Source organism: Drosophila arizonae, chromosome X, assembly GCF_054131065.1.
Source record: "Drosophila arizonae isolate 15081-1271.41 chromosome X, UAZ_ARI_1.0, whole genome shotgun sequence".
Taxonomy (NCBI): domain Eukaryota; kingdom Metazoa; phylum Arthropoda; class Insecta; order Diptera; family Drosophilidae; genus Drosophila; species Drosophila arizonae.
In genome coordinates, this window is record NC_142927.1 from 35,710,032 (window position 1) to 35,721,300 (window position 11,269).

The following is an 11,269-nucleotide window of genomic DNA, read 5'->3' on the forward strand; positions in this document are numbered from 1 at the left end:
TCTGTAACCACCTCAAATCGATATCCCTCGAGATAGCACCGCATTTTTCTGATCGCCCAGACAATCGCGAGGCATTCCTTTTCTGTGGCTGAATAATTGAGCTCCGCTTTCAACATCTTCCGACTAGCGTATACAATCACCTTCTCCTCACCTTCGACCTCTTGCGTGAGCACCGAGCCCAAGCCGTAATTGCTGGCATCCGTCTGCAGCACGAACCTCGCCGAAAAGTCGGGACACGCCAGCACTGGCGCGGTCGTGAGACTTTCTTTGAGTTTCTTCAATGATTCCTTCTGCTCGTCGCTCCATTCCCATTTCTGGCCCTTCTTGAGGAGTCTCGTCATCGCTTCCACCATCGACGCAAAGTTCGGCACAAACCGCCTGTATCACGACGCCATTCCCAAACACTGTCGTAACTCCTTGAGGGTCGAGGGTACCGGAAAACGGCGAATCGCCTCGACCTTTGCGGGATCCGTGCATATACCTTCTTCACTGATGACATGCCCGAGATAGACCAACCTTTTCCTGAAGAAACTGCATTTCTTCCGGTTTATTCGAAGGTTGGCTTTCCTCAACCGGCGGAAGACCTCCCTCAAGTTCTCCACATGCTGCGCTTTCGTGGCACCGATCACCACGATGTCATCTAAATATGCAAAAGTGTGCGGCTCCATGTCCGGTCCTATTACTGTGTCCAGCGCTCTCTGGAACGTAGCGCCCGCTGAATGTAAGCCGAATGGCATCACTCGCCATTGAAATAATCCTCTCCCTGGCACCGTGAATGCCGTGCATTCCCTGCTATCCGCCGCCATGGGGATCTGCCAGTATCCGCTCTTCAAATCCAGGGTGGATATGTATCGTGCGTGTCTCAGCCTCTCGAGGATGTGATTGATCCGTGGAACGGGGTAGGCGTCTGGAATTGGATGTGCATTTAGCTGCCTGTAGTCTACACACATTCGCCAATCTCCGGTCTTCTTTTTTACTAAGACGATGGGTGCACTATGCGGACTACGCGACGGCTGGATAGCTCCAGCTCGAATCAATTTGTCTACCTTCCTCATAGCCGGATTCTTGGGATAATAACTTTGCTTAAGAGGCTTATCATCCCGCATCCTTATGCTATGCTCGGCGATATTTGAGACTCCGTCGAGCCCCTCGAAAAGCGCCAACTCTGCTTCCAGGAACTCCTTCAACTCGTCCTCCAGGTCCTCCGGCCACCCTGCGCCGTCAGGGGAAGACTCCGTATTCTTCTCATCCTCTTCTTGGCCTATTGAACACCCCGGTGACTGGCTACTACTACTGCCTACGTCATCCGCCTCCAATCCCGCCAACTTAACTTCTGGGGGCCACTCCCCCAGCTCTTCCTCCAGATCCTTCGTCCTCGCTAGCTGAGGACACTTCCTGAGTTCTTCCTTCGGCGTCTTCCAACCTAAGCTCGATCAGGTAGTCCTTGAAATTTTTTCCTTCTCTTTGATGGCGCGACCTTATTTGATCCTCCAGACACTCGAAATACTGAGGGGGGAGGAAGAAATCCAAGAATTCCCTCCTGAAATCGGCCCACGAAGAATCCCTCAACCCGCTGGTCAAGAACCACTTCGCCGCCTTATCCGCGAATACCTCGCTCATCGCTCGTGGCATTTGATCCAACTCGATGCCGTAAGTGATCGCTCTTTCTTCCACGATCTCCACGAAGCCCAACGGGTCCGTTCGGCCATCATACCGCATGCCCCATTTACGTACTTGTTCGGCGACCCCCCAGGGTGGGGACCTCTCTGCCGGGATCGTGGACGCGGGGACTTGTCGACCAGTCTTCGAAGTCGTCGGTAACGCCTCGTCCTCTCCAGTGTTGTTAAACTCCTTCCGCTCTTCACGACGCCGCACCGCCGCGCTGGTCACCACGGGCACCCTCAGTCTCAGGGACTCCGTCTGAACGGGACCTTGTTCTTGAGCCTTTCGTAAGTCCGGCTCCGATTTCCGGTAAGCTCGGCTGCCCATGCTTGGCGCAGCGCCTCCCAGAGTGAACTCGGATCCCTTCGCGAAACGCTTCTCGATCTCGGCCAATCTCGCTTTGGCCTCCGCCGAATAGTTGTTGCTTTGTATGAATGTAGAGAGTCTTTTCCTCAAATCCTCTACTCGGCCCTCACCATCCAGGCCGAACTCTCGAGCTATTGTGATTAGCTCCTCCTTGCACCGCTGGTAAATCCACCCGACGCTCAATCCCGGGTTATGATATTCGGCGTCTTCCATTCCAAATGTTTATTTATTCCCCTCAGTTTATTGGAATCTTATTTATTTATTTATTTTATTTTATCTTATTTATTTATTTATTTTTTTTTATTTTTTTTAATATTTTTTTATTTTTATTTATATATATGCATCTCCCTTTTCTGGTTATTAGACTCTTTTCTTCTATTCCTTATCTTATACAATTTCGCTTACATGTACCACATCATTCTATTTCATTTCGTTTCCGCTTAATCTACCCTTTGTTCGCTTTATTCTAGTTTTATTTTATTATCTTTATTTACTCTTAATCTATTTCGTCGTTATATTTTGTTTTTATTCTATTTTATTTTTATTTTTTTATTTACCTTCGTTTTATCTATATCTTTATTTTTATATACATCCTTTTTTACCTTTTTTGTTCCTTTTCGCTTCTCTTTATTCGCTTTGAATTCATTTATGTTCGTTTAAGTGACTTTACATCATCTTCTCTTCGCATTTCTTTATTTGCTTTCAATTACATGTTCTTTGTTCGCTCAGAAAGCCGTTTTATTCCCTTTTCGCTTCTCCTTATACGCTTTAATTTGTATTCCGTTAGTTGAACTTGCTTTATTTCATCTTCATCACCTTACTTTCACTTCCCTTGATCACTTTCTTTCGCTACCCTTACTTATTTTTCTTCGTTACTTCACTCCATCTTCATTATCGAATCTTGCCCTTCTTCCTTTCCTGCTTGTTTCCCCTCTCTTCACTTCACACTTGCTAGATTTTGCCTCGTTCTCTTTACTTTACCTCCTCACTTCTTGAATACCTTCCACTTCACCATGCTTTATTCCGATTCGCCCCGCCTTGTTTCTTTGTTATATATCATTTTTATTTCATTTTATTTTATTTTATTTTACTTTGTTTTATTTTTATTTTATTTTATTTTATCCTTTTATTTTATTTTATTTTATTTTATTTTATTTTATTTTACTTTATTTTATTTTTATTTTATTTTATTTTATTTGATTTGATTTTATTTTATTTGATTTTTTCCTTTTATTTTATTTTATTTTATTTTATTCGGATATGCCCTGGGTAGGGTATCACGAAATAACGTACGGGTAAGCAAACTATAATAGACGAGCTGCACAGTGGGCCCCAGGCCACCAAAAACCGGACGAATCTCGATGCAACGCATTTTCATACCCACATGTCGAATATGCCCTACGTAGGGTGCAGCGAACCCACGCAACGGACAAACGACCAAAAGTTGACCCTCACCTCTTTCCCTCGCTCGCTTATACGCTCACACGCATATACATATATGTACACCTACCACAATTTATATATGTGCACGCCTTTACGCGAGAGCGCCTAAAGTAGCGCCGTTAACATATATATTTCTTTTCTCGACCAAACTACGGGGGAGGGTTTTATATGTTAGAATTTTTATATATATGAAAATTTTCAACTTTCGACCTCTAACTTTCGGCCATTAGACGCACCGCGCACCGCCCTGGGTCCCTGCTCGGGCGCCACTTGTAAGGTAGTAAATTTAAGCCGGGGACAGACTCAGTCTGCCCAGGGTGTACTCACAAGAAATTTATTTGAATCGTGAGACACCAGGGGGGGATGTTATTGATATGACCGGGAATAGTGAAAGAGGGGGGGGAAAACTCACTATGAGAACCGCCACTCACGTGCACCGCTCGCTTCGTAATCGCCTCGCCGCCGTCCGATCCTCTGCTTATCCGCCGCCGCCTCTCTTAATGGAAACTCTTCTTCGTTCTATCTCTTTTCTACTGAGTCGCTTTATTTTTCACTCTTGACTTAGCTTAACCGCACTTAAAGATAACTTTCACAATTGAGTCTCGACTTTTTCCACCGACCGGCGGCTTCCGCTGCTCGATCCCGACTCCTCGTCCGACGACCTTCGCTGCTCAATCTCGACTCATCCCTTTTCTCTTTGCCTTGCCCAAAGCGCTCGGCATCGGCGACGCAACTCTCCGCGCAGGGTTGCGCTGCCGATCGCTGATAAATCACCAGCGCTTTGGGCGGCATTTTCAAATGTAAATTTAAATGGCATTTCAAACTTAAACCCTAATCGCCCCATCTAAATCTTAACTTTAACCTTATTTAACTAAAAACTATATATACATTAAATTCAATATTAACTAAATGCTAAACAATTCAATTCAAGTAATTCAATAATGCATAATAATACTAATAATACTAATCAACTCAACTAAAAATTAAATTCAATATCAACTTAACACTAAACAATACAACTAAAAATCAAATTCAATATTAACTTAATACTAAACAATACAACTAAAAATCAATTTTCACTTGTTATAAAAGCCTTGCGAGGCGGTGATTGGCGAGCCGCCTCACAGTCTCTAGCTCTTTCCCATTGAAAATGGGTTCAGGGTATAAAAAGCAAGTTCAAATAAATTGTTCCAATCCTTGCCCCATTGTTGGCATAATTACGAAGTACTTCTGTGATTTGCAAAGTAATGCGGTGAAATACAATAAATAATAACATAGTTTCTAGCAAGTGTTGGTGCACTAGACAATTCTATAACATAAAAGAAATCTTGGCTTAAAACGAAATACGAGAAATTTACAGGCTAATGGTGGTAGGAGATTGATTCTCGTATCGAGGTTCAAATCCACCTGTGTTGAATGAAGGGTTTCCGTATATATTAAAAGGAACCTAGTCGTCAAAGTTAACTTTAAAGCATTAACTATATAATAAAACAAGTAAGAACGTTGCAATCGGGCGATACCGATAGCAGAAGACTCATTCACAGCCCAAACGCTGTCAACCAGAGTATATAGTGCAATTTTCAAGTCTAGTGCGCAGCAAAAAACACGGCATGATGCCATTAAAATTGGAAAATCATCGATAGCTATTGCATTCAAATTACATACATATATAATTTATACAATTTTGATTTTTATTATATATTTATATCCATACATTGGATACCAGCTTCAAGCTAACAGCAGATCAGCGCGATTTTCCTATGCTTGTGCACACACTCATCGTCTATTCTATGCGTACAGACAGAAGCGCGCCTTTTCTCACATTCTTAGAATTTCGATTGATTTCTGGACTTTCTAGCCGTTACTGTAGTTTTGTCTGATGACGCTCTCTTATTATGCTATTCTATTTTAGCTACTGGCTGATCAAGCAAAGCAGCGGCGCGGGTGCTAAGGGCGACGCAAGTAATGTGGGAAGGTGCGAGCTTGACTGAATGACACTTAATACTTTTCATTTTCTTAGTCGAATAATTTTATAAGTTTAAATTTGTTTCTTCTTATATAGCTTTCAAATACATATACGCAAATACAGCCTTCCAGCCTTATACACGCGCTCATTTGTATGTGTGTATGTATGTACACATAAATGCGTGCTCTAGCATATTCTAAGAATCCCGTTGCGATTGATTTGTCTTTGCATTGTTTTTGAATTTCCAGCCGCTACACTGGCTTTTCTTTGCTATGCGGCGTCATAACAATAATGTGATTTCGTTTTAACTACTCTTGATCGAAACGACGCGGTGGTGCTGTAGGCTGAAGCGCCGACGATCTTTATTTTAGCTATTTTGACAAACATGCTGTTTGGGTTGGGTGCTAGTTCAAATCCCGCTGCAAACACTTTTTTGTAAATTGCAAATTTTTGTTATTTTAGCTTTTTTATATTTTATTAATTTTATAAAAATGTTTCCTTCCGTGCTATCAATGCCTATTAAGCCTACTTATGTGTACATATACATAAATAGATAGCTGACGCATATAAATGTCGCAACTCGGGCACTGTAAACGCCCCTAGTGGCCGTAGACTCCTCAATTTTAGCCAGTTTTTAGAACGAGGAACCGGTTACCTAAATGCAAAATTTGAATTCTTACGCTCAAAAAATGTGAAAATTACAGGGTATTTTTCGATATGCCACGCCCCTAAAGAGGCTTAAAAATTATTTTTAACTTAACTATCCAAATTTGAAGCTTCTAGCTCTTAAACTGTAGGAGATATAAACGTTTGCGGTTTGCCACGCCCCCTATAGGCGGACATATATCTACCATAGCTCGTTGGACGTGGGTGGCTAACCCGCGTATATATACAAAATTTCAGGTCTCTAGCATCAATAGTGCCTAAAATATAGCAGAATTCGAAAAATCACTATATTTTCAGGTCCGGTTTGCCACGCCCCTAGTAGGCGTAGATATATAATTTTTTCACCTTTCTTCATAGAATTAAAACATCAGCTTACATGCAAAATTTCAGCATTCTAGGTTTATAACTTTAGGAAATACAGTTTTATCCGATTTGCCACGCCCCTAATGGGCGGAGATATATCCGCCATAGTTTGTGATCTTGGGTGATCGGCGCGGACCTACATACCAAATTTCAGCTTTCTAGCTCTTCAACAAACATGATTTCTGGTATATCGGAAAATGCATTTTCCAATTTGCCACGCCCTTAGTGGGCGGATCGGGAAAATTTTAACACTTTATAAATCGGAGATATACACGAGTATGTGTTCCAAATTTCAAGTCTCTAGCTTCAATAGCGCCGAAATTGATTGCGTTCATACGGACAGACGGACGGACAGCAAGACGGACATTGCACAAAACCAATATACTCATTTCACATTCGTGAATGAGTCTAATTAAAAGGCGGTTGTCTGGAAATCTCTAATCTACAAGCAAAGCATAAATATGCAACAATAACAAGTAAGAAAGCTCTAGTCGAGACTGCTCGACTACGAGATCCCCTGAACCCTTGGACTAATAGCTATTTCATATTTCGTCTTTCGTCTTTCTGCTTACACAAGAAACACGCACACACACACCCACACACACACACACAGGAGTTCGAGTTGCGTTTTCGTGGAGTACGGTCGACGTCATCGTGATCCATCGTGGACAATAGCTTGATCTGTGTTTTTCCCTGTGAAAGTGGAAAGAACTGTAGACAACGTGATTGCTGTGGGCGCGACGCACCCAGCGACGGCAAAAAATCTATCAAAGACTTACTTCGCGGCGGTCCCGCGGAGTACCCCAGTGGTACAATCCGGCGGTGCAAGAGAGGGGGGCAATAGCGTCACTGTTTTTGGCGTCAGGGCTTTCCTCTTTCCCTTTCTTTTTTTAAGCGCGAAAAGATTTGTCACATTAGGCGTCACATTTGTGCAAATAATAAAAAATCAGGTGCATTCACTCTAACAGTAGTGCTGGAAATTGCAGCGGACAATCAGCTGCTCACTAACTTTGGTGAGTTGCTAAGTCTCAGCAAAGACAGCAACTTAGCTGCTGGTGTGAGGTAGCAGGTATTAAAAGTAGTGCATACTTTCGGGCTCTCGCTGTAGTTAAGTTGAGTTTAAGCATTGACCAGAGAACACATAGACTAGACATGTAGAACAAACTTTTTCAACACCGAAAAAATGCGCTGAACGGACCGGACAACTTCGTATTTGGTCGGCTCGGTCTTCTGAGGCTCAAGCAGTGAAAATAAGGCAAGACAAAATCAGTGTGCTGCGACTGCTGCCACGAAATGCACGCATTACAAAATGAAGCACGGCTATGCGCTCTTTTTCCCTTACTCACTCTCTCCCTCTCTTTATGCTCTCTCTCTCTCTATATATGGTCTCTCAAATAGCAGCAGCGCACAGAAATTGAATATTGTTCGCGACGATCCCAGCTCTTTCCTCCTGAGTGAAGGTTATACCGAAATCATAAAAGCATTTGTCACGCTCATGCAAACAAAATGTAAGCGTTTCGATGGTTATTCGTGGGAAGGGTATGAAAGCGTTGATACGCATAAACAATATTATTTCGCGATGGGCAAGTACACACACACTTGTAGTCCCTTGCTACATGTATGAGCATTTGTGACCTGCGTGCGTTACTCTTGCTGCTTGTAGCAATTTTAAAGCCCAGCATTTGCATTTGGTCGGTCTTACGGACTGTCATAACCACTTTAAACAGATGTACTATGTATGAACATACATACATATGTATATAAGTACATTTATATATTATTATTGCTAATCATGTTTATAAATGTGTTTATATCCGTAAATAATTATATATAATTAAAATTATTTTATACACATTTTTAACCGAAAAAATTATCGTAAAACACTACTAACTTTATTAAATGCTTTGCAATATATGAAATACACATGTCATATTATACTCAAGCTTTACTCATTATTGTCAAAAATTTCTAATTAAGTCATAATGGCCCATTTGATAGTCACCCTACGATTGAAATCATACAAAATTTACAAACTTCTAAATCCAGAGACAATTAGCTTGCCATCCCATACAAGCATACACATACACAAATGTATGTATGCATGTGCTCACTTCACAAGGCAGACCAACGGCAAATTTTGGGCTTTACAATTTCCACAGCCTGTTCTACACAGAAAGAATACATTTTCGCAACGAGCATGCACACACACATTTACATCCTTGCTACGTGTATGTGCTTTTGTGTGCGTGCGTCGCGAAACTCAATTCTTTCTCAGTATTTTCGTCTATCATCAGCCCAAAATTTGCCGTTGGTCTGCCTTGTGAAGTGAGCACATGCATACATACATTTGTGTATGTGTATGCTTGTATGGGATGGCAAGCTAATTGTCTCTGGATTTAGAAGTTTGTAAATTTTGTATGATTTCAATCGTAGGGTGACTATCAAATGGGCCATTATGACTTAATTAGAAATTTTTGACAATAATGAGTAAAGCTTGAGTATAATATGACATGTGTATTTCATATATTGCAAAGCATTTAATAAAGTTAGTAGTGTTTTACGATAATTTTTTCGGTTAAAAATGTGTATAAAATAATTTTAATTATATATAATTATTTACGGATATAAACACATTTATAAACATGATTAGCAATAATAATATATAAATGTACTTATATACATATGTATGTATGTTCATACATAGTACATCTGTTTAAAGTGGTTATGACAGTCCGTAAGACCGACCAAATGCAAATGCTGGGCTTTAAAATTGCTACAAGCAGCAAGAGTAACGCACGCAGGTCACAAATGCTCATACATGTAGCAAAGGACTACAAGTGTGTGTGTACTTGCCCATCGCGAAATAATATTGTTTATGCGTATCAACGCTTTCATACCCTTCCCACGAATAACCATCGAAACGCTTACATTTTGTTTGCATGAGCGTGACAAATGCTTTTATGATTTCGGTATAACCTTCACTCAGGAGGAAAGAGCTGGGATCGTCGCGAACAATATTCAATTTCTGTGCGCTGCTGCTATTTGAGAGACCATATATAGAGAGAGAGAGAGAGCATAAAGAGAGGGAGAGAGTGAGTAAGGGAAAAAGAGCGCATAGCCGTGCTTTACTTTGTAATGCGTGCATTTCGCGGCAGCAGTCGCAGCACACTGATTTTGTCTTGCCTTATTTTCACTGCTTGAGCCTCAGAAGACCGAGCCGACCAAATACGAAGTTGTCCGGTCCGTTCAGCGCATTTTTTCGGTGTTGAAAAAGTTGGTTCTACATGTCTAGTCTATGTGTTCTCTGGTCAGTGGTTTAAGTTACTGCGGTCTCTAAACTCAAATTATATTAGTAGGCAGTGCCCACTACAGGCTTCACGCCGTGGTAGTCGGAGCAATATGGAGGCCATGATGGAGGAGGAGCTGCAAGCTTTCGCGCGCCGTTCCTCGTTGCAGCGATCGCCGCAGCAACAACAGAGGGCGTTGCCGCAGCCGTCGACTTGTAGTCAGTCTCCAGCGGCTGAGTGCCAGGCACCCAAGTCTTTAAAAGAAGCGTTAGCCCAAATAGGAGTTACGCTAGAGGGTTTGTCTGCCCTATTTGGGGGGCAGCGGCATATAAATGCACTAATGAGGGAGGAGCTGGCTAGGCTGGTCAGTCTAGTCTCCACAAGACGGCCGAAGCGTTCTGCAACCGACCGATCAATGACTGCGAGGTGCAGACCACGCTGATCAAGAAAGTAACTGAGAAGGCTAAAACAGCTAGCGTTAGTGCTACAGCAGGCAGTAATACGCCCAAGCGGTCGAGGGAAGTTGCCACTGAGCAGAGGAAAACTCCCTCGAAAAAGCCGAGGCACAATAAAAGCGCAGCAAACCCAATAGAGCCAATGGCTCTACGGGCTGCAGCCGATAATACCAACCAGGCAGGTCGACAGACGAGTTCGAGCAGCTGGACGGTTGTTAAGGGACTCAAGCCGCTGCAAAAACGTTCCAGAAGTGACGCCATCGCGGTTTCAGGTGTAAGTGGTTGCAGCTATGCGGACATGCTTCGCGTAGTGAAGAGCAACCCAAATTTAAAGCATCTGAGCGGCGACGTTCAAGGTATTAGGAAGACAGCTAAGGGGGACCTTTTGTTGCAACTTAGTAGGAAGCCGGAGCATAGCGCTGAGGCTCTGCACGAAGCTGTAGGCACAGCCTTGGGTGACCGAGCGGTAGTTAAAACACTTACCGAATCGGCTCAAATTGAGATTCGCGACCTAGATGAGTTAGCAAGCAAAGAGGAGATCTTGGAGGCAATTAGGGTGGAGTTGAAGGATCGCTTCGGCCAGCTTTTGGTGGACAGCAAAGAGCTACGGTTGCTCTTCCAATTGGGAAAGCTAAAACTCTGCTCGAGCTGTCCAAAATTAGAATAGGATGGGTAGTATGCCGTATCCGAGCCGTGGAACAGCTTAAATACTGTTTCAAGTGCTTCGATTACGGTCATATGGCAGTAAACTGTCGCAGCGACTGTGACCTAAAGGGCGCCTGTTTCAGGTGTGGAAAGATGGGTCACAGTACAAAAGCATGCACCAAGCCACCAAAATGTAGCCTCTGCATCCGGAAAGGTGAAAAGCAGACGGACCATTCAGCAGGCAGCTTCAAGTGCCCATCCTACCGTGAAGCTGCTCGTAAAATGAAATGTTAAGGTTCTTGCAGCTTAACTTAAATCATTCTATTGCTGCCCAAGATCTTCTAGAGCAGACCATTAGGGAAAAATGTATAGATGTAGCTTTTCTCAGTGAGCCTCACCACTGTAAACGCCCCTAG

The 11,269-nt window shown here is 42.8% G+C and overlaps 1 protein-coding gene across 1 annotated transcript; it reads right to left on the reverse strand.

Moving 5' to 3' along the window:
• Positions 1–371: 371 nt before the first annotated feature.
• On the reverse strand, positions 372–2,241 carry LOC149268277 (uncharacterized). Its single transcript, XM_089474604.1, has 2 exons — positions 1,575–2,241; positions 372–1,423 (listed from the first exon to the last, which is right to left on the reverse strand). The coding sequence occupies exons 1-2, from the start codon at positions 2,239–2,241 to the stop codon at positions 384–386; spliced, it is 1,707 nt and encodes a 568-aa protein (XP_089330730.1). The 3' UTR covers positions 372–383.
• Positions 2,242–11,269: the final 9,028 nt, after the last annotated feature.

Coding starts and splice junctions, on each gene's coding strand:
- LOC149268277 (XM_089474604.1), bottom strand. CDS start 2,241: ATGGAAGACGCCGAATATCATAACCCGGGATTGAGCGTCGGGTGGATT. Junction 1,424..1,574: donor GGCGAAGTGGTTCTTGACCA/GCGGGTTGAGGG, acceptor GATCGAGCTTAG/GTTGGAAGACGCCGAAGGAA.